Source organism: Trachurus trachurus, assembly GCF_905171665.1.
Source record: "Trachurus trachurus genome assembly, chromosome: 3".
NCBI lineage: Eukaryota > Metazoa > Chordata > Actinopteri > Carangiformes > Carangidae > Trachurus > Trachurus trachurus.
In genome coordinates, this window is record NC_139893.1 from 21,342,472 (window position 1) to 21,367,102 (window position 24,631).

General features: G+C 40.4%; 1 protein-coding gene across 1 annotated transcript; it reads right to left on the minus strand.

The window, feature by feature from the left end:
* Window positions 1–8,189: 8,189 nt before the first annotated feature.
* Window positions 8,190–21,383, minus strand: LOC311007100 (xaa-Pro dipeptidase-like). The gene is made up of 15 exons (XM_084000187.1): window positions 21,287–21,383; window positions 19,223–19,406; window positions 17,368–17,495; window positions 16,668–16,731; window positions 13,860–13,907; window positions 13,523–13,584; window positions 13,108–13,152; window positions 12,125–12,200; window positions 11,565–11,611; window positions 10,542–10,610; window positions 9,932–10,009; window positions 9,565–9,713; window positions 9,191–9,375; window positions 8,909–9,100; window positions 8,190–8,669 (listed from the first exon to the last, which is right to left on the minus strand). Exons 1-15 carry the CDS (start codon window positions 21,301–21,303, stop codon window positions 8,526–8,528), a joined length of 1,488 nt encoding a protein of 495 aa, XP_083856313.1. The 5' UTR covers window positions 21,304–21,383; the 3' UTR covers window positions 8,190–8,525.
* Between the last annotated feature and the right edge of the window lie 3,248 nt (window positions 21,384–24,631).

Sequence of the window (24,631 nt, forward strand, 5' to 3'; positions counted from 1 at the left end):
ACATTGACTTCTAATTGTCGGAATAGCGACATTAACATTATTTTTCAAGCGTCCCACTATTCCGACATTTTTTTTTTTCATTGTCGGAGTAGCGGCACTTTACTATTTTTCAAACATTCCGCTTTTCCGACATTGATTACGTTATAGTGAGACGTGTCCTTCTGATTTTTTTTTTCATCTGAGACACTGTTTCTCATACACAAATACATAGGCCTATAAGAGAGAAGAAACAACAAACCCGCCAAGTTTAAAAACACACCGGCAGCAGCACCCGCTGATCTGCAGCCTACTGAGACTGTTATTATTCTGTCACCTGAGTTAACGAGGTGCACGTGTCGTGTGTTTGGAGTTGACGAGAGAATAAAGAGTGAGACAACGCGACCCTGAACTGTGAAGGACTCAGCTGTAATGGAAAATGACCTAAACCGAGTCCAGTCGAGCTGTAACTGTGTAGTGGAAAGACGTTCAAAGTAATGGTAACTATCCTGGAAATCCTGCTTTACATCGTTTTAACATAGGTAAAAGAAAAAAAAAAGATTTTCTGGGATAAAGGGGCAGATTATATAAGATTATTCTTCTTTCTGCTCCCTTTTGTTGAGATTTGGGAGGTTTTTGTTTTTATTGTAGCTTATTAAAATGCAAGATCATTTTTCTGACTGATTTATTGCCCGATGCCATGTGTCTCGCTTTCTTCCCCCCGCCCGTTGTCTTTGTTGTCACTTTGTAGCCGCTCCACAGAGCGCACATGGCTAATTAAAATGCACATGCTGACCATATATGGTTGTGTCTAGACGTTCTGGGGGCAGAATATGAGGTGTGTTCAAGTGCGCACCATTCTTGGTGTCTCCAGTTTGATTTATCAAAGAGAAATTGCGGAGAGTTCTGCACACACAGTAGATCTGAAAAAGGTGTAAATATTTTGGGTGTCTTTTCGCCGTAGGCCTAAGCAAAAAAATTTAGTAGCAGCAGTTTTACACTGCTTACTTACAGTTTTGATAAATGAGGCCCCAGGCCATAAGCCCAGAGCCCAGACACTCACAGATGCAGCTTCTCCGCGGCGCTGTCCGTGGTGCTGAAGGTGACAGGTTAACTTGACAAACAAACTGCAGCATAGTTCTGTTTGTTTATCATGTGTGTCAGTTTTGTTTGCGACTTGATAGTTTAGTTGTTGAGTTTAAGAACATCACTCCCTCATCAAACCAGATAGATAAAAAAGAGAGAGAGAGAGACGCCTGGGTATCGCAGCTGTGTAAAAAAAAAGAAAAAAAAAAGATGACGTGTCGGAATAGTGGTACCAAAAAGTGTCGGAATAGCAGCATGTCTAGATAAAGGGATGTCGTAATAGCGGGATGTCTAAATAGAGACATGTCGGAATAGCGGGATGTCTGAATAGCGGGCGGACCCCTTCAGTTACAGAGGAACGCCAATTTCCCACCTCACTCTGTCTCGGAAATCACTCCTCTCCTCTGTCCTCAAATCCCTGCCTTCTACTGACCATGGCTGAGGCACCCCCATGAGCCACCTCATAGCCATCTCAGCTGCACGCCTGGGCGTTGACACATCACGCTCATTCAAATAAACTTCAACCTCCTTAGGAACACTTAGCTTAAATTGCTCCAGGAGGAGCAGATCTCGAAGCTGCAGATAGTCGAAACACATGCCTTAACCCATCGGTCAAAAACCACCTCCTGTCGCCGCCACAAATCCAAATAAGAATCACCTGGTTGTCTTCTGAGTTCTCTGAACTGCCTCCTATAAGTCTCTGGAATACTTTCATAGGCCTCCAAAACAGCTTTCCTGAGTGCATCATATTCCAACCCCACTCTAACGTCCAAAGCGACCACAGCTCTTTGGGCCTTCCCTGTCAGAACACTTTGTAGCCTACTAACAACGGCCACTTTTCCTCTGGCCACTCTTGATCCGCAGCCACTTTCTCAAACATTTCAAAGAAAACATCAACAGCACTTTCCTCAAACACAGGCATGAATGGGCGAGCTCGATTTAAATCAAACCCCCGTTCAGGTTGCTGAACTCCAACTGCGTTTTTCTCCACCTCTAACCTGGCCATCTTCTCTCTATGGGCCCTTTCCTTTTCCTTGTCCTGGAATTCTCGCAGTAGCATCTCCTTCTTCTCAGCCATTTCCCTCTCTTTCTGCTCTCTCTCTCTCCGCTCTCTCTCCCTCTGCTCCCCCCCTCTCTGCTCTCTCTAGACCTCCTCCAGCCCCAACTCCGCTATCAGCCGAGCTGCAATTTGCGGCTTTTTCATGCCATCTTCCAACGAAACATCTTCCTCCTCAGTTAACGCTATCAGCTGCTCTTTCTTTAGCCTTCTGAACTGTTCTCGGGTCAGGTCCACACCTGCCAACACGCCATCAACCATATCCGTCGACATTACAACGGGTCCGAGCGGAAAACCAACCACACCAGAAAAATACGGCTACCAATGAGCTGCGCCAGCCCCGCTAACAAACACCGCTAAGCCAGACAAAAAAAAAACGACACACGGGTCAATCAAAACCTATATGTCCACTCACAGTGGATTGATAAATATAGTTTTTCTATAATACAGCTTCTCACTGCTGAAGACAAGGGTTCAAGGTTTTTGCCGACTCAGCCAAATCCATTGTCACCTCACCGCCATGTCATCTTCAATGCAAACTCACTCACAGTAGTGATAGAATAGTCAGACACCAAGTTCAAAGGCAGCTAAATAAATGTAAAATGGAGAGAAATTGATTCATTTTCTGAATACAGATAATTCAGTGTCACATATTTCTCAACTCATCATTAATAATCCTTCATCACATGACTCATTTCTACAACCTTCAGCTGCAAATAAAAAAGTTTGTGGCATATGAAGCAAGCCAGCACTTGGTTGTTGATGAAGAAACTCTGGGTGGTTTTGGCTCCACCCTGGTCCAGCAGGTGGGTGATTACTATTGTGACAGACTCCATGGTGAGGACCATCCTCTGCTTCAGCAGGTGGCCCTTCAGAAGACTCCTCAGTCATGGCTCATTAATTCCCTCCAAAATATTGTAGTGAGTTGCGCTTTTGTATGAATTCGTTTGGGTTCAAAACTTCAAAACAATGACACATCACACTGTTTCTCTTTGAGTAAGAAGTGTAGAACCATAGGCTACACAATTTACTCCACCATAATCTTACAGGAGGAACAAGTGTGTTTTCCTCTTCCTCTGTCTACTGGATGTTGTGATGTTAAGAATTTGAGAATTTAATCTTGTGTCCTCTCACGTCAGGGTAGCCTCCCACATTATGCACATCGATACCCAGCAGGTGTCCCAGGCCGTGGGATATAAAAGCGGAGTCAATGTAGACCTTCATTTGACATTCTTTGACTTGAAGTTTTTGGAATTTATAGGCTTGGAAAAGAAACAACTATTACCATTTTACCTTTTGTGTAGGTGCGTAATTTGTACTCAGTTAGTTCAACTGACTGTGAGATGACATGTAGAGACAAACAAACTCACACACTTTCACCTCTCTTCATACCGATGGGCAAAAGGGCACTTAATCCAAAAAATTAGTGACTGAAGTATATGTTGATAACCACAAGCCTGAAAAACCTCTCAAAATATAGTAATAAAACTAGGCTCACATTTTACTTTGAGCAGTAGCCTATTTTAAAAAGAAAATATGATCTTCAGGACTCCAACTGTGTGAAAAAACAAATGAACAATATTTGTTCTTTTGAAAATGTTGGAACCTTTAAAGATCCGAGCTCACAAGAGTATTACATTTCACAATAACATAACGCACAGTGTAATTTTCACAGACAGACTTTGCAGGTCAGAAATAATGCATGATGAGTGTGTTAGTTAAAGTTAGCGTTCGCATCCGAATAAATTAAATAATGAAACAGTTTAAAGTTCAAAATTAAGCCACTCACCATGTCTTCATCTGTAATTCTCTTGTCATCGGATAATTATTGCCTCTGGTAGTGAATAATGTCACGCTTGAATTAAAAACGAGAGATAAATAATAACTTTACATGAATAATTTATCATACCACAAAGTGACAGCTATGGCACAAATGTAATTAAATTATGTATTTCAGTACAGCATCAGCTTTTCTTCAGTGTTTCTTCGCCCTTCTCTTCACAGTGCGTCTGTGGTGATCATATTTCAAACTCTTAATTTGGACAGGAAAATATCTGACCTCTAATTTCCAAGAAAGATGTGGTATGGTAAGTACTTGGACAAAAGGTATAGCTCATTCCTACATTGGTGAGTAAAACAAAGAAAGAAAACAAACACCCAAGAGAAATAAAGCAGTAGTACTCATCTTCATTAGCTGAAGGACTTTCACTGCCCTTTTCCTGACTGCATGTTTTTCAATAATTCATTCAGCACTCATTCTTTAATCATCAGGCGATCAAGCACATCAAACACTTTGTTAAATTTTAACAGCATCACAACATTGTGTGATGACGAGGCCACATTTCCTGATTCTTCTAATGGTGCAAACACTAAAATACGGGTTTTACATCATTGCCATAAAGAAGAGGATCCAGTGAGAAAATGTTACTATTACTCCTCCAGGTGTCAAATACATACACCTACACTGGGATATATGGATGAAAAACCACTGGACCAGCTCTCAAAGCAAGGCAAATTTTAATTTACATTAATAACAACATTTATTCCCATGCCACAATTCTGTAGAGAAAACATTTAACATTTAGCTTTAGTGTCTGTACTGACATTTACTACAGTGTCAGTCCTGTTAATGCCACTTGATGGCGCTGAAGTAAGGACATTTCAGGTCTGACGTGTGTGTCTGGGTGCAGAGCGCTGTAGAGGCCAACTTACAGCTCTAAATGCACCAAAATCTCATTCATCTAACCACTAAATGACTGGACATATGTGATTACAAAGGTTTGTGAGAATTTAACTGAGCACAGTTTTAGGTAATTGTGGAAGATGCTGCAGTCTTTATTTTTACAATATCTTGAGTTGACTTTTTGAGATGTTTGTTGTAAAATAAACTATCATTCCACAATGAGTGTATATCAGTTAAAAACTGATGAAAGCAAATAAAGTGAACTTTAGAATAAGTAATATATTGTAAATTAAGAGTTAAGGTCACAGTGTTTAATAAAAGGCTAAGAGGAAAGACCAGTGTTAAGGACAATGTAAAGTTGCCAGTTAACTGGCAACTAACATGCAGAAGCAATTTTTTTTAATTAATTAACAAGCAACAATCAATATGCATGAGTCTAATCATGTTGTTGTAAACAGATACCAATTAAACATACTGACTAATTCCTTCAAAGGAGCTTTCATGGCAGATGCTCCCTCTGTTTGGTCTGTTCTCGCTCTGTGGAAAGAAAAACAAACAGAAAGAACCAGTGAAATGACTTGACAAGTGCCTCCAAATGGCAAGACAATGCATCAAATGAGTTTATTTCCAGGCTGATAATCAAATCCATTATCTGAAATGAAAAGTCTGGCAAGTCTGGTCTCACATTATCACAACCATCCAATGTAAAATAAGAATTTACACTTGTCGTATTCAGAGGAACTAGTGGCTGAAGCTGGTAACTGCATACTGCAGGGAAGAAACCAAAATGTGTGAGGAGCACTGCTGATTTGAGGTTGGACAGGACGTCAACAATCAGCAGGGATGCTGACAGGGAGTAATTAGGAGACACACACACACACACACACACACACACACACACACACACACACACACACACACAGCGACACAAACAAGAAGCACTAGATTTCTTCTGCTGCTGCTGCAGAATAAAGGTCAGTCTGACAGGAGCCTCTGTGGCTTCGTGGCCTCTCTGGTATAATTAATTGCCACAACAGAAATTGATTAGATACTAAAATGATAACTGTTTAAATTGTTTAAATGTAGATACAAGATGATCACCCTGTGCTTAACAGTAACATAATGAGTCCATTAGTTACTAACCAGGTGAAGTGCCTCCATACAGCCATGTGAAAGAGGGATGTGAAGAGTGACTCATAGAAATGTCTTGTTAAAGTATCATCATTGATCCAAGGATATTCATCTGAGGCAAACATCTAGAGAAAATAATCAAGATAAAGATCTGCATTTTAAAAAGAATACCCCGATATCATGGCTCCACATACTGCATTCAATGATCTAAAGGTGAACTCCACTTTCTAAAAACAAAAAACAGTGGTCTCAAACTGCCTGTGGATTACATTTTCATTACATTACTGAGTGAATAAAAGCATACCCTCACTGAGTGTAATGCATGTCCCAGAATCAACTCCATGTCCCAGAATCAACTCCAGTTTCACCTGCCTGGAAAGGAGGTCTGTGTCTGAGCAATGGCTCGGCTCCTGATCTCCTCTCTGCAGCACCTGCACTCACTTTGGCACCACTCTGTCTTTAGAGGTTCTCAGCAAAAAGGACAGCAGACACCCTCTGGGTGTCATTACCCAGCCATTGGACAGAGGACAACAGGCTGGCTAGACTTCACACAGCTTCTTCAGTCCCTTTTCATGACACAATAGAGTTTAAACACCAAAGACATCTTTTATGTTGTTATTTCATCCTGCAGTGGAGCATTTGATTGTCACAACCTTACGTCTAACTGTATTGACAGGATTCAGCTCAACACTCAGCTGACACTTGGTTTTACTCTAAATACAACAAATGCAACAACTGATTCAGGCTGGACTCTTTAAATATTTCTTTAGATATTTCATGGCTCAGGGATTTCTGTATCTGGAGCCCTCTTTCCCAGGTGTATCAGTGGATCTGTCAGAACAGATCAGCCTGTGGTAGACGGCCATTGGCTCTGAACTTGAAATGCAACCTCAGCAGCCTCAGCAACAGCCTATATATCGTCCATGCTCTCTATGACAGTATTGTTGTGATGCACTACAATGCAACCAATTGCCCTACCCAGTCATGCACAAGAATAATTAAAATTTTAATAGTGTTTCTTTTGATTACTTCTTTCATGAGCATAGAAGGGGATTATTTAAGGCGGTGTGACGCAGTAAGTGTATTTACTATAGGAATCGAAGGAGTTGAAAATATTTCTCTCTAAAGATGCATTTGCCTGAAGGTTACATTTCATTCATTATGATGGAAGTGAATAAAATAAAAATCATTTTGTTAAAGGAATGCATCTCTTACTTGCCATATATAACAATTCCTTTTCAATCCTGAATTTAAAATGGCTTGATGTTTTTGATGTGATCACTTTGCTTTGTTGCAGTTGAAACATCAGCATGTAATTTTCACCACTTTTTACTCCACTTTCCCATTCTTCGTTCCCAAACACACACATTAGCATTTTGTACTGTGTTTGTACAAACTGCCATTGTTTCCATACATTTCCAAGACATTTTGTTGATGCTCTCCATTTCCAACTCTGACAGCCCCACTATGTATATGACAGACAGAATTACAGACCTCTCCCTCCCTTCTACTGTACCTTTGTTCTTTGATTAGTGTTAAAAACTTTAGATGAAGTGTTTTCAATTCAATCACTTGGAACTTTCTTCCAGTCACACACTGTTGGTGCAGGGAGGAAATAAATTGCCCTTCAGTTGAAAACAACAGTTATCACATGCTTTCAAAAACGCAATATGGGCAAGTGCAATATACAATCACAGGAGCTGCAATTTGTTGATGAGGTAAAATGTGTCATAATATAAGTAAAACAGTGTGTTTCTACAGAGACTAGAGACATGAAGTAATAAGTATAGGGGTGAGTAGGTGGCAGCTCGCTGTGAGGCTCTACTGTGTTTGGTTTATTGTTTAATTTCCTGGGGTTTATTTTTCCTCTTTGTTCTAATAAATGTTGTTGTTTCCCAGCACAGACTCGGGCAAAATCCATAGTTTTATTCTTTCTTTTAAACTGACAAAAAAGTTAGAAGATGTTCTTTTACCTTTACATATTTTGACTGTCAACCTGCAATCTTCCTCATAAGCGTCATCTGACGGCTGCAGGTTGACAACCAGTCAAAAGGTAAAAGAACATCTCCTAACTTCTTTATCTGTTATCTGAAATAGTAAATTATTAAACAATTATTATTACCTATTAGGAAATTTCCATAGAGAAGAGTCTGCTCTAGTTGCCTGGTTCAGAAAAACTTTGGATACACTGATTTGTATGAGTTTTATAAAATGATTGTTTTTTAATACAAAAAAAAATGACAAACACAGTTGCAAATTAAATGTTTCATTTAATTTCACAAGGTCTTTGTGAATGTTTACAAAGAGACACATAGAAGAATAAGAATTATATATATTTTTTAAAAGATTAGATTGAATCTCTTTTCTGTGATGGCACAGAAATCTGGACTAAGGCAGCAGTCACCCCTACAGTGACTGTTACTAACACTTCACATCATGATTTTCAAACCATTAGAAAACCTTAAAGAAAATACTGTATGAAAGTCTTGATTTGGCTTGTTTTGCTCAGTCATGCATTAATTCTATTTATCATTAATCTGTTCTGTAAGTGAGATATGATTGAGAGGCCACTGCAGCGTACAGCTCTGATTTTCAGACTTTCTCATTGGTGACGACGGGGCTGAAAGTTTTTCCAGAGTCGGCCATGAAAGCCTCGATCTCCTCCACGGTGCGAGGGACACAGGTCAGCAGCTCGATACCGTTTGCTGTCACTGCTATGTCGTCCTCAATGCGAACCTGCACACATTAGTGAAACAGTGGTCAGTTAAACATGTTAGAATTAAAGAGAGAGATGTTAAAAAGCAAACTCAGTGGATGCTAAATTCTGCAACACACATAAAAACTTCATCTGCTCAATATGGTGGATCAAATGTCCAAAAGTTCCTCATATCACACGATGGCTTAGGCACCATAACCCTGAATGAAATGAATCTTTACAAACGATAAACCATCTACAGCACAAGCAGCAGACTGACCCCTCCAAACCCACGGAAGCGGGCCAGCACTTGGTTGTTGATGAAGCAGCTCTGGGTGGAGTTTGCCAGGGCCTGGTCCAGCAGATGGTTGATGAAGTAGATGCCAGGCTCCACAGTGAGGACCATCCTCTCCTGCACCAGGCGGCCCATACGAAGACTCCTCAGTCCAGGCTCATTGATGCGTTCTGTCCCCTGAGAAGCAACACAGTTTGTTCAAGTCAACATAACACAGCTCTCTCCTAAGGTGAGGAATCTGAGATTTCAAGTTTTTTGTCCTCTCACCTCAGGGTAGCCTCCCACATCGTGCACATCGATACCCAGCAGGTGTCCCAGGCCGTGGGGCATGAAGACGGAGCCCATGTGGACCTTCATCATGTCCTCCACGCTGCCATTCAGGATGCCGATCTTCACCAGCTCATCCAGGTGAACCCGGTCAGCCAGGCGGTGCATGTCAGTCCACTTCACACCTTCAACGAAAAACACTTTGTTTATGAAAAGCAGAAAAATCTTTGCGTGGAGAAAAATCTTTGCGTGGACTCCAATTTTAAAGTCCAAGGTTTCAAGAATACATATGTATGGGAACGAAAGATAAGGCCAAGTATGATTACTTTCATTCACTTTACTTTCGTATAAGTTATAAGTTTAACAATGTTAACCTGGTTTGAGTGCAGCCATGACAGCTAGGGATGACTTGAGGACAGCTTCATAGATGGCCCTCTGGTCTGGGGTGAACTTGCCATTGGCTGGGAAGGAGCAGGTGATGTCAGAAGAGTAGCAGTAGTACTCTCCACCCATGTCAAACAGACTGCAGGGCACAAGACATCAGCACTGATTCAGTCAAATGTATTTCCAAAGTGCTGTGAGTTTGTGCCCAAAATGTTTTTGAGCTGTTTACAGTAATGGACATTCACAGATGGCAGCAACACTCAAGATCACAACTTTAACAGAACCGTAACAATGCAACAATTAGTCTGACAATGACACTACAGCTCCTGCTCCTGCTCTCTTGAGAAAGCTACTCACCACATGTCTCCATCCTCAATTTTCTTATCATTGGGAGCCCCAGCATGGCCATAGTGGAGAACAGAGGAATTATTGCCCCTAGTGTTGGACACATGATGCATTGATGAGTTTAAAAACGGATAAACAGTAACACTACTAATAACAACTGCACTACACAGTAGTAACTGCACTAAATGTGACTAATATAAAGCATTTATTACAGCTGAATGAAGTGAACAGTGTTTTTCAGGACAGCATCGTCCTTGCAAGATGCAAAATAATGCAAAACAACATGCATCCTTGACAATTTTCCTCTGAAGGTGCTCATTATACATGACCTTAACATGATTAACAACAACATCTCAGAATTCTTCATCCATGGGTGATGTACAGTGTTAGTGAACATGATTTGTTTCAGTCGACAAGATGCTGGAGACTCAGCAGGGTCACAGAGCGACACTTCCTCTGCTTCAGAAAACCACATAGGTTTGAAAGATGTTCTGCTGTATATTGTTCTTGCTATTAGAGCTTTTCAGATGCGTGTACAATTATTACAACATGTAGAAAGCACTTACAGTAAGAAATTAAGTCAGGAATAAAGCAGGTACAGGACTAATTGAAAAAGCCTTACGTTCCACAGATACACGTGTACGAGGTGTGGCGCATCCCTCCTTTGGTGTAGCAGTAGTGCTGGAACAAGCTGGAAAACAAAAGTCAGAAAAAGGAAACTTTTTTTTTTACTGGACATTTTTCTGGTTCTTGCTGTTGTGACTAACAGCTGTACTAAAAACATATAATATTTCATATAATTGTCCACAGTCTCCTGAGGTCTCTCTCCAGACACTCTGCTATTATTTATATTTAGGTAAATCTGATTTTCCCCACAGAACAACAGCAGAACCAGGAATTATTCCTCATTAGTCTGGGTAGTCTGAGTTGGCTGACACAGTCTTAGTGGCTGTGCTAATTCAAACTCTTACTCTCTGCACTGACCAGTCTTTGGTGAGTGCTGAAAGTGCAGTGTGTATTAAAACAAGCGAGTAGTTTGTCACGCACCAAAATTAGCGTCGAGCAGATATATCAGAATAGTTAGTGTTAGCATCTTTTATTTGTTATTTGGTTTGTTTGTTAGTGCACGTTCATGGGATTGGTTCCTTCATGTATGGAATCCTGCCTAAATCAGTTTTCATGAGACTGTCACTGGTTGACATCTGAAGTGGAAATAATAATGTAATAACTTAAATCTACATGCTACAATCAGCCACTTTTGAAGGTGCTGGTAAAATGTGTTTTTTTAAGTTCTTCAACTAGATTTATCATTGATTTGATTACAGCTCTCTGTCCACAATAATCTGTCTGCACATCTTGTCCCTTTTTTTTATTGATTTTAAAACATTTAAAGCAGACAATAAAGCATGATGGTCACCTGACAGTACCACATCTACAGTACCACTATCACAACAGGCCTGTGAAGCAGGTGTTATTACATAATACAGTCCCAACAGGCAGAGGAGTACAGAACACAAATTCTTGTGTACCTATAAAACAATTACACACTATTGGAGTTATACGCTCTGCTGGGTGAACCAGCAGGGTGTAAAGTCTGAATCATGCAAAGTCATCAGCTGATACACTGACACAATGAAGCACTTACCTCTCCATTTCATATTCATTCTGTCCAGGTTTCACATGCTTCATGATCTACAGTTAAAGAGTGTGATTACAGTGCATGTGGTTAGTATAGTAAGTAGTAGTATTACTATTGATTTGGGAGAACATTTTACCACGTTAACTCATGTCATGTCACAAATCTACTGAAATGGGTAGCTTTAGGGAATCATGGGTAAAACATACCTCTAGGTCTAATGATCACACTTAATATTAACAGCGATTTAAAAAGACAGATTTCTTGTATGGTTAACTGCTCCTGGATCCTTGAAAATTATTTGTACTAATAAAATTAAATCCTGTGCACGACCTTTAATGTTGCAGCTTATTGGTCAAAGGTTATATCTGTTAATTATAGCATTTAAACAGTTTATAGCCTCAGGGTCCTGACATCTTTGAATACTTTGTGCTGGTTTTATACTGAATAAGCTGCTTAATACACTGTCTCTTGACACTTTAGGTGGTTAACTTACAGCTCTAACTTTCCATTTCTGTCTTTTATTGTTTGATTTAAAATGAATTGTAATTGAAAAACAAGGACCTCACCATTTTGTGGGCTTCACTGGAAATCCTGTTGGTGTAGCGCAGGACCTCCAGCTCCATATCAGTCTTAAGGAGACGGCTGCAGACAAAGACATCAAGAAGTGAGACACCAGATCTCTCCCGCTCTGATCATAACACTACCAGTTTATCGATGCACACTATGAAGTCAGTACAGTCGAGCACCATAAAGAATTCATACAACTCACATTTTAAGTTCAGGGAATGCTGCAATTGTATTTTGATTAGCCTATGTGAGTATACATGGCTTAAAGACCACCTGATGCAGAGAAGAAATGTTTCCTCCATCTTTCCCGGAGATGTTGCCTATAAAAAGGGATCTGTCATTTGTTGAAATACCAGAGGGAAATGATCTCATAATCTAGTGCTGCAGCGCTGATGACAGTGTATTAAACCAGAACAGAATCTAACACAGTCTTTAAATTTAAGGTTTTTCACCATGTTACAAATCAAGTGTTGTGTCTGCTTATTTATTTGAGTTAGATGAAAAGTAGCTGGACCTTAAACAGCTTGGGTTGAAATACATACTGGAGAGTATTACGGATCTCTACGATAATAGAACCGAGCAAATTACACAAAGCAGTGGTAACCAATAGCAACGCTAATGAAAGTTAAATCAATCTATCAAGTCTGTCTCCCCAGGAGGTGTGCCTGCAAAACATTCCTCCTTATTTCAGAAAATGTCAATTCATCTGGAGGGTGCACACTAATGCCAAGGACAAGCAGGCGAGCACGAAGTCCATTACATCTGTGCGCACTGGCTCCTGACTCTGAGACGGAGGAAAATACAACTCAGAGAGAAGCCCCTGTTTCTGATTGTACACACACACAGTTACCTGACTAGGCAGCTGTAATTGCAGAGGTGTTTTTATATTTTAAAAGAATCTGAGTGAAAACACTGTTGGTCTTCATTCATATTTTGGTTCGACTTTGTCAGTAATATGATAAAACAACTTTTGATTACTTACCACTCCACAATGACTGGGTGTAGAAGAGTGTTGTTTACTTGGAAGCTGATGTAAAAAAAAAAGTAAGAAGACAGAACAGCATAATTAATACAAAGTCATCTGATGATATGACCTTTAAAATAAGTATTTTAGTTATTTTTCAAAGCAGTTGGGGCCAGAGTGTGGAGTAGATAAAACTGTGTAGTTAAAACAAGAACAAAGACCAGTGCTAAGGACAACAGTAACATTGCCATCAATCGACTACTAACAAGCAAAAGCGAGATTCATTGCTTAATTAATTATATTCAGAATGGGTTTAATCAGTAACAATCGGTATTCACAACAGTCGGTTGTATCCTTGGTTCCAAAAGGAAAAAATAGCCTCAACAAACAAAGTATAATTATGTTAATGCAAATTGATGCCAATTAAACGCACCCACTAATTCCTTCAAAGGAGGCTTCACGGCAGATGCTCCCACTGTCTGTGTTCTGTCCTCGCTGTGTGGAAAGAAAAACATCATGATGAGTGCATTCAAGTGTCAGTAGAGTGCATTAAGTTGGTTTTTATTCAACCAAAGAACAACTGTAGAGTTAGTCACAGGACTTGATTTAAAGTCTCACAATACATCTTCAGTAGCAGCTAACACAGGGTCTGACTGGAACTTTTACAAACCACCAACCAACACTGGTTCAGGAAAATACTTGTGAGCCGTCACCTGCTATTGAGCAAATGTATCAGTGGCTGGAGTCAGGAAGGAGTACGTGATGCATACCAGAGTCAGGAGCACAGCTGGTTTCAGGCTGGACAGGACATCAACAATCTGGATGGAAGAAGACATGGAGTAATTAGACAGAGACAACAACAACAACAACAACAGAGCAGCACAAACAACAAGTTCCAGTTTTATTCTCCTCTCATGCTGCAGAATAAAGGTCACTCTGACAGGCGCCATTGTGGCTTCATGGTCTCTCTGTACTCGGCAGGAAACTGAATGACAAAGCTCAAGAGACAATATTACTCCTCTGCCGACAGCCAAAATGTCAGATAACAGATCCTTGACTGTGTTCGCAGGCGCTGTGGTGATGCTGTCTTTATTACTAAAACTGGCTTCCTAAAGCATTCACTGCATTGTCTCTGCTGTTTTTTAGACACTGGACTAATTGCCACGGTTTAAATGATTAGATATTAACATGACCACACATTTTTAATTGGTGATCAGCTGTGACAATATTGTTCATCACGTTTTGACTTAAAATATGAAAAATGAGAGACATGAATAAGTCTTGAATGCATTTCATTTTAAATCTTTTCACAAATACAGTTTGCTGCTGAGTAAAACACAGTCAGTAAAAACTTAACTTTGAAGTTCAGAGTAATGAGGATTTTTCTGAAGTGTGACAAAACTCACAAATAACAAAAATCAATGTGATCATTTTTTAAATTGAAGAGCTGACTTTCAGCTGAGAAAGATAAATTTGAGGGCAAGTGTGACTCGCTGCACATACTTGAAATTTTCCAACAGTATTGTAACAGATACAAAAATATTGATATGAAACCTCTACCAGCAATAAACTCAGCTGCCAGATGCTTCAAACATGATCTTTCTCCACAAACTCCTGCATTGAATAATTTGAAATATGAACTTTTGGGATGTTTAAAGGGATATTTCAACATTTTGGCAAATTCGCCTATTGCCATAAACCTTTATAGTCTTAGGGGTAGGTTCTTTACTTTTAATTTTCGGAGCAAGGTATTTTTAGACCCGCGGGGCAGACAGACGTGAGCTCTGCATGGCGCACGGTATTTCCAGGCTTTCCCTCATCAAACTCATCAAATACACAATCCAACAACTCCAAATCGTTCTTGTGGACAAGTTGTGACCTGCACATTCGCCACGCTATGAAATAATAATGGAATGTTACAAGACGGAGTTATTTTCCAGGCAAATGCGTAGCTGGAACTACATTCCTGACACGGCTGCTCGGCAGAATGATTTCAAAAGCGAAAGTACTTCAGAGTATTTGTTTCATGTGTCGTAATGTTACATAATGCATTATTATTTCACAGCGTGGCGAATGTGCAGATCACAACTTGTCCATGAGAGCGTTTTGGAGTTGTTGGAATGTGTATTTAGTTTGATGAGGGAAACGTAGAAATACCATGAGCCTCTATTGCGTTAGCTGAACAGCTCACGTCTCTGCCCAGACAATCTCAAAACAGCTTGCACCGACAATTAAAGGAAATAGGAACTATAGGCATTATGGCAATAGGTGAATTTACCAAATTGTTGAAATATCCCTTTAAGATAGAGAAGTGCTTCTTTGTTATTGTTCTTTCATGTTCAATTGCTGCTCTTTACCTGTTGTCAAATACTTTTGCATCATGTTTGATATGTTTTATCTTTGGTCTCTTTTACCTGGTGTATTACACATTGTTGCTTCTTTAGCCCTTCTGTAGGCAGCACTGCCAACTGAACTGTCAATACTAGTGTCTGTGTCTCATTAGATGACAGAATTAGCTAAACAAACGCAGAGGCAGTTATTGTATGATTTCATGTTTTCTAATATTAAACTGCAGATCAGTGAGGCTGCACCTCAAACTGTGACTAATTAGAAAATCTAACACCTCAGGCAGGTGTAAAAATACCTGAAATATCAGCGGGTGAGTCATCACAGGGTTACAGCGTGAATATAGAAATTGAATGTGATCATTTTCAATGCAAATCTCCCAGTGATTTGTTGGCCGGTGGTAGTTGTTTTATTGTAGCCTGAAAATATTATTTTGATTTGTCAACGTGCACATTTTCAACATGTCTAAAAAGCTGTCAGCCGTCCAATAAATCTCTCCTGGGAATCTGCTGTCAACACCTACCAAGTCTCAAAGTACGCAAGTACAGACAGTTTGAAGAGGTGGGTGTATTTTTAGACTAGATGGTTAAAAAGAAGAGGACGAAGGTGCAGGTTGCACATTTAGAGTGAAAAATCAAAACCAACCCCCCTGTAGAGTTTTGGTGGCCAGAGATGTGCACACTGCTGAACTGTTGCAACAAATTTAATTATCACTCTGATGCTCTACAATCTTTGTTTGAGCACGTCTACTGTCAACATTTTCTCACACATCCACTGGTGTCATGACTTTCCCCCCAAAGCTTTTACATCCTCTCACACAAATCTGTGCACAAGCACATCTAAACACATGCAAAAGGCACACAGACTGTAGAGAGTATGTCTAAATAAATCCATGCATGTTTATTTTTGTTTTAATCCCCTTGAATTAAATGGTTTAGTTTAGTTGAGCAGATAATGATGCAGGTCCAGACTCTGGACCAAAGTGTATCTGGTGCCTCTGGTGACACCAAAACCATTGTTTGTTTGGGTTTTCTTTTAGCCAGGAGGTTCAAATAAGAGAAGGGTGACTTTCACCTTTAAAACAGTCTATGGAGACACTGATGTCCTTTCCTGTTACTTCATAGCTGGGTGACTTCACATCAAGGTTCAGTTACAAGGTCACTCTCTGTCACACACACACACACACACACACACACACACACGGAGGCCAACGGCAGCAGAGACTGACTTACATCACAGGTGTATTTCACCTCATCAACAGCGTACTTTGCCTTGAAGTGCTCTTTAGAAAAGATCCTGTCAACACACAAAACACACAGGTGGTAAAGAAAAGAACAAAAACAGACCAAGAAAATTTAAACAAACTGAATAAAGAGAGAAGTGCATTGAAATCTGATCACGTATCTCCTGAGTGACCCATCAGCTGACAACAGATTGAGGTTTTAGATCAGAGAAGTACTAACATGTGACATGGTCAAGAATCTGCAGGTTGTTTCTGCAGCATCACAGTTTCACTCATTAACTTCTTTGTAACTGTGCTCATAAAATCTGCCGAGTGCAGCGATCAGCTCGTCATCAGGTTTTCAAAGAAAGTAGACAGATGTGTAAATGACTCTTGTTCCTCTGCACGTTCATGTCATTTTGACAAGTTGTTGTTTCAGAATTTCACAAGAGGATTAAAAATGTCCAAGAAAATTAATTAACACATACTGTACATCTACATTTATTGTGTAGCATGTGCACTGAAAATACTAAAGGGCATTTGTATCACTGAGGTCAAATGTATCACTGAGGTGAAACTTATATATAGTTTGGCTGAATATGATATATAATGAACTAATCTAATACAAATATGATTCTGCTGTTTGACATGGCCAACAATTGATGATTGTTGGCCATGTCCACAGCTCTTTGAGGATTAGTGTGACTCACTCTCCCATCCAAGTGGCATAGCTTTCAGGCAGTTTGGGAACAAAAAGGATGGATTTCCCAGTGTCCACATCAATGGCTCCATAACAGTCAGGCTCAGTCACTCCAAAGGCCCAGTGGAAGAAAGACTCCTACAGAAGTGAGACAATCAGCCAGAACATTAGTGGAGGAAACGGTAATAGTCAGTTTGAAGAAAGCAGGGTGTCAGCATATTCTGGTTAGATTATTACACAAGAGGAAAGGAGATGATGCTGTCCCTTATCAGACCAGTTGGATTTACTGGTGAATACAGAGCAGCAATTAACACTATCAGAGAAGTTCAGAACTGGACCCGACTAATAAGGCTACGTCCACACCACCATGTTTTATTTCAAACTCAACTCTTTTACTTTTCCACCTCCCACCAAGACCACTCTGGATTGGATGGACTTGATTGCTCATGTAGAGACAGATTTCAGTTCTGAGGTGGAGCTTAAACAGTTGCCTGAACAGAAATCGTTTTGTTTAACTCATTGAGTGCCAGCCCTTTTATAAAATGGTCAGTGCCATGTGCCAGCGTTTCGGGGCATTTTGAGTAATATTTTAAGACCAAGAGAATATTTTGTATTATGACTCTGAAAACACAAAATAGCTCAAAGGAAAGAGGAGACTCTCTATTTAACTAGGGAAAAAACCATTTGTTTGTACCTTGTTCCATTCTTAATTTATCTTAAGTTGAATAGAGCCTGGTTGCACCAAAAAGACCACTTTTTTTCTAGAAAGCTGAGAAAAATGCATTTTTGTGAAAGAGAGTCTCTCAAGAAAAACAGTGATTTATCCGTTTTAATTTTGGCTTCAAAAACATGTAAGACATCTGAAAATTTCATTTCACATGTTTTTTCATTGTACAAAAAAAAAAAAAAACTAAAATACAACAAGTAGGAGTCCTACTATACAGAGTGATGCCTGCTCTCCTACTCCTCCTGCAGTTGCTGCCCCCTCACCCTCTCCTCCCCCCTCCTCTCCCCCTCTCTGCCCCTCCCCTCTCCTACTTCTCCTCCTGCTGCTGCTTCGCCTCGTCTCTGAAGTAGGGAGTGAGACGTCGTGGCGTCTTCAGCCTCTCTGCTGGACGCGGCCGCGGCAGCGACTCACCGCGCTGATCTCTCGGTTCGTCGTCACGACGTCGGTTTACAGCAACTGGTGAAACTGACTCCGCGATCCGCTTTCGCTTCGGCATTTCGGTGCTGATCATCTATGAGTTTACCTTTCCTGCCTCCTCCGATCACTTCATGCTGGAGCTATGCTAATAGCATCCGTGGCTAAGCTTCCTCCAGCTCCACGTTACACTTGTTCCAGGCTCTGCCCGTCGTTTTCCTCTAGAAATAGAAACTTTTCCCAACTTTTTTATCTCTGTACCGATCGCACTCGTCTTCTCCTTCCTCTTCACTTCTTGGTCTGATCTACAGTCTCATTCGTTCTACACATCCCAGAAGCCCCAAAATTACTCACAGTGTGCGCAACAGCGTCCCCATTTACCAGCCGCAGAAAACTGCATTTGACGTATCAATGGCACTCAAGCGTTGGATTTTGATTGACGTATATATACGTCAATGGCACTCAATGAGTTAAAAATAGTGAATGTCGTTGTGTGGACGGATCCTGACAGAAGTGCGGTGAGGTCACCTCGGTAGAAAACCCTCTGAAGGTTTTAAGGGATCAAGGAACAACCAACAGAGAGGAAATGAGCCCAGTGACTTTTAACTTGAGATGGCTCAGGACCTGTATGAGTCACATAGACGGATTCATAAATGCAAAACCTTCCACCCTCATCTGAGCCTCAGTTTTGCAGCAATCCCAGAGTCAAATAAAAACAACTTACCTGCCTGAAAAGGAGGTCTGTGTCCGTGCAGTACCTCTGCTTCTGCTCTCCTCCCTGCAGCACCACCACTGACTTTGGCACCACTCCCTCTTTGGCTTTCAGTCCTCGGCACAGTCGTTGACGGTTTTCGGCAAAAAGGGCAGCAGACACCCTGAGGGTGTCGTTACCCAGCCAGTAGACAGGTCTGAAGGGGCAGGGAGAAAGGGGATTGGGTGGTGCTGAATACTTGGGGAGAGTGGCATAAATCTGACCCTCACTGTCTCACCATCATTCAGTGACTGACATCCTTGTTCAGTCAACTAGCCTAGTACTTAAAAACTATTTTTAAAAGTTTCTAAAACATGTTTCCACATAGCTTAGATTTAATATCATATGACTACAACAACCCTAGGTACAAACAATTTGAATTGTCCATAATTACAGTAGAAAACAAAATTCCTATACACATGAGGGGCTCTTCTGATTGCATTTCACTATGATCTTATGGAGACTTCAGATTCATGCATCCACAGAGCAGGGAGCTGAGACCGTTATGTTCTGTGGGGTGAATCCTCAGGATTTGGTCAGTAGATCTGAGCCTGAAGAGGTGGGTGAACCACAGCCTTCAGAACGGTTTAGGATACAGAGAGTAAGAAATCGACCAGATTGTAACTGAGAGGTCTTGGTCTCTGGCTGTGTCCTTAGAGATAAGATAACAAACAGAACATATCTGACTCAGTCTGGAAAGAACCAAAGGTTAATCCATAACCTCACAGTATTTTACGGCTCAAGGATTTCTGTACCGTTCACTGACTTTACAGGTGTAACTGAGACGACAGGTTGCCTATAGGGAGCTGATAAATAGTGTTACTGATGGAGAAAACACAAACATGATCTGAACTGAAATCCCAAGCCTCACTGTGTCAGTGATCTTAGCCATTAAACTTGAGGTTACGTTGTGGAGGCACAGTCTCAAGTTTTGCACTGGATTATATAACATCGTAACGTGTGCAGTAATCTGTGAGCAGGAGATCTCAGGCAGAGATTGTTTTACATCTGCTGACTGCTGACATTTATCAAAGCAGATTCTCTTATGTAGCGTTATCTATGTATCATCAGTACAAGAATATAAAACTTGTTCTCTTGATCATTAGATAATTATACAGCTCAGCACTGTTTGATGTAGCCATAGTAGGCTAGCCTACATCATGTTGACACCAAAACAACATTATGTCGCCCTGAGAGAAGAAAACCTAAAATTATACTGTTGGTTTTGATGATTTTAGCAGTGGGGTGCAATAAATTGACCAGGTAGCCTACAAAGCTTAGTCATTCACCAGTAGTTTAGCTCAGTGGCTCAGATTTGGCACATTCACCATGAAACATGAGCAACCTTCACTGTAACTATTACGAAAGGCAGATGTCTGAAAATGAGGGAGTAGCCTAGAAAGCACTAATCTTTTTATTTTACTCAGAGAGTTTCATTATCATTTCTAATCCAGAAAAAAACTGTCTTCAAGGTTAGGTAGGCTACAACCTCTCAAGGAATGAATGTGAATTGTCACTTTTTGAGCTTTTGAAAAGAAGTTAGCAAATCAATAGGCTATAAAAACCTTATATCTAAATTACTAGCCTATTACTTGTGAACTGTTGCACACTTCTTTCTCTTCTTCAAACCTTTGTGAAGGACCTTAACACACTGGTTCATTCTCTCTAAATCATCACATTACAAGTTGCGCTTTAACTGACACTGACTCGTGTGACAGGAAGTAAACTGAACGTCTGAGCTGCTCGACTTGACACTGAACGCAGCAGTAATACTGACAAGTCTTGTCTTCCCTTTAACAAGGAGAAAGTTCACTAACCTGCAAACCATAGAGCTGAAAACATGGTTTTAAATTACACAGTGTAGTAACTCTATATCTCCATGACAACTGATTTACTGTCACCGAGACCACAGCGAAGTGACGTCTATGTGCCGCTGCGTTGTGGCGGTAAACAGCTAAAACGACTCCGTAAGTGATCTGCCTTAAATTAAAACACACTTTTTCTATGCCCAGTCGAGAATCAGAGGAGTAAACTCACTGTGGTGCTGCAGCCATGTTGGGTCCAGGTCCAGACTGTCACGTGACGCAGGGACTCACGTGAGTTTTGACGGGGATGCGGCGCAGATCAGCTGACGTGGCACCGTGCTGCGTTCACGGGTTCCCGAGATATTTAGCTTCAGCCGTGAACTTGTATTGAAAATTTTCAAATTTGTCAGTCGTGTACGAGATGCTGCAGTTTGTTGCAGTACTGACAAAGACGGTTTATAAACAATAGAAAATAGGGTATCTTTGGTACTGATACATTACAGGGTAGTGAAGGATATCTATCTATCTATCTATCTATCTATCTATCTATCTATCTATCTATCTATCTATCTATCTATCTATCTATCAAGAAGAGCAGCACAGTTCAGACATATGACCTTGCAGAGTGTTTTCAGTTCTTTTTTTTATGCTGAGGCAGTAGCTACAATTATGAAATTAGCATCTGTGGTGAATGTTAATGAACTCACTGAGAGAATTAGAGAACTGGAACTTGTTCTGTAGGCTAATCCACAGGGAACAATGTGTTATGTAATACCTCAACATGCACACCAGACTCGACATATTAATAGCCTATAAATATGTTTTGTTTTGAACAAGGATATCTGCGTTACAACAGGGTACTACATCTCATTGTTTACAAGTTAGAACTGGAAAAAGGAGCAATTTTTCATCTATCGAGCATGGGGAAACCTGCAATTCATACTGCAGCTTTTTAAGAAAATAATACATTGACCCAATAAATAGGCAAGTGAGCTGAACAGGGGATCTCAACTGAAACTGATACCTATAGTAATATTCAATATTGATATATTTAGTGATGATTTATTTGGGGGGGGGGGGGGGGGGGGGGAATCAATAGGACAAAGTACTTTATAATTAATCAAATATTGAACTGTCAAGAAAGTTTAAAAAGAAATAGACTGGACCCCACGATGCAGATCGATGAAAAAAAAAAGTGCTCGATATTTGAGTTCAGGGAATGAAACAAGACAACCAGAGGGCTGGGCTGGGAAAACCTGAGGGCAGGCAGGTGGCTGAGCTAAAAAACAAGAAAAGCAGAGTAGCCTAAGTCATTAGAGCACAACAGGTTACGAAGTAACAGCAACAAGAATCGGACAGTCTGTTACCACGAGAGGTTGACAACAATATAGCAGAGAGTAGAGATTGAAAGCCAAAAGAGAAAATGATTGATGAGGCCTGCAGCAGGAAGCCTCATATGACTGAACACACTTAACTGGGAAAATCGCATCATTGTTTATTTCCCATGATCCGTTTGTAGGGCAGGAGTTTCAAGCCAGCCCTGAAAGCCCCTTGGGTTGATTCCAGCGGGTCACCTTACTCCAACCAGACACTTGTCACATGTGGTCAACGATTCTCACGGTGTCTGCCTATTGAACAACAAGTACACATTTGCACAAGCAGTTCGCACTTCACATGGAAATTAGTTACCTCACATTTTAGACTGAGTGTTTTAGATCTTGGACTTAATGGCTGAGCTTGAAAATCAGTTAAGTTTGATTATGGTACAACAAAAAGCTGTGAATGAAACCCTTTGAGCCAACATGACCAACCCAACAGTATGTACATAAAACCAATAATCGACCAAATAATGTGGCACTTTTCTGAGTGTGGCATTAGAGAGAGACAGACAGACAGACAGACAGACAGACAGACAGAGACTGTTTACTAATTTTCTCACATTCTCTTCTCAATGTGAAACTCTAGTAAAACTGTGAATTAAATGAATAACATATTATACACCATCATCACGGTGTAATGTGCTCAACTTTAGAATTGTGTCAAACCTGAATGTTTTTACTTTGGTGCCATCAAGTGGCATTAATAAGAACGACACTGTGGTAGATCAGTGAAGTTACTCAAGATATACAGTAGGCTATGTAGAGGATAATTTTCTCACTACAAAATACTACCATGGGCATAAATGACATATGTTAATCATGTAAATTAAAGTTTGTCAAGTGATTTTGAGAGTTACCTTGAGATCTGTTCCAGTGGTTTTTTATCTATATTTCCCGGACATAGTGAAACATGCAATGAACTATTCAGTGTAGGCCATATACAGTATGTGGCAGCTGTAGAGATAACAGCAACATTTTCTCACTGGATTATCTTCTTTGTGATGTAAAAACCCACATTTTAGTGTTTGCACTATATAAAGATCCAGGAAATGTGGCCTTGTCATCCCACAATGCTGTCAAATCTAAAGGAGTGTTTGATGTGCTCCATCATGCTCAATCGCCTGATCAAAGAATGAGTGCTGAATGAATTATTGAAAAACATGCAGTCAGGAAAAGGGCAGTGGAAGTTCTTCAGCTAATAATGAATGTCTTCTGTGAGTACTATGTGCTTCAGCTGTTTTATTTCTCTCATTGGGTGTTTTTCTTTTTAATGCCCCTTGGACCACTGAAGTAGGGATGATTCACACCTTGTGTCCACCTACCTGTAAGGTTTTCAGCTGTCAGCTTGCAGCATCACAATGGGTGAAGAACATTTAGATCTATCAGGTTGCATTTTTGTATTTAAGGTCATTCTTCCTGGAAATTAGAGGTCAGATATTTTCCTGTCACTGACACCCTGTAACAACCAGTAAAAGGAGGGTGCAGAAACACAGGAAATGTGATGCTTTACTGAAATACATCATTTAATGACAATTATGCCATAGCTGTCACTTTGTGGTGTGGATAAATTATTCATGTATGGTTATTATTTATCTCTCATTCTCAATTCAAGCGTGACATTATTCCCCCCCAGGGGTGATACTAATCCAGTGACAAGAGCATTACAGACGGAGTCACTGTGAGTAGTAGTATTAACGTATCGTAAAAACTTTCTGTTCTTCGTTCAGCATCCTCAATTACAAGGTGGACTTCAAGTCCTGGCTCGCTTCATTGGCCACCAACATTTCTGTAGGAGCCATGTTAGTGTTAAAGTTAGGGGATGGTGTATATTTTGGTGTTGTTTGTTTGGATAGGATATCGTTTATGTAATCATTGAGGAGTGGGATAGTGGGTCACATGATTATGGGTGGGAATATCACTTAATATGTTCACCTGTTGCTTTTCTTTTGTTTGAGAGAGAGAGAGAGGGTGAGCTGGGATCACTGTATTTTTTGTTGACTGCTTTTTCATTGATCACTGGGATTACTTTGTTTGTGCACTTAATCATGAGTTGATATTAATTAATTGATTAATAAACAGTTTAAGTTCAGTTCAGAAATCTCAGTGAGTTTCTTTTGTTGGCGCCTCAGACACCCAGGCCCAGCCTAGCCTCTCAGCGCCTTTGAACTTGGTGTCTGTCTCACTATTCTATCACTACT

Bases quoted from the DNA above. Each gene is read 5' to 3' on its own strand.
- LOC311007100 (XM_084000187.1), bottom strand. The intron at 12,201-13,107 runs GTAAGTAATCAA...CTTTGTCTGCAG, and splicing joins CACCCAGTCATTGTGGAGTG to CCGTCTCCTTAAGACTGATA. The intron at 9,376-9,564 runs GTTAACATTGTT...TTTTCGTTGAAG, and splicing joins CATGGCTGCACTCAAACCAG to GTGTGAAGTGGACTGACATG.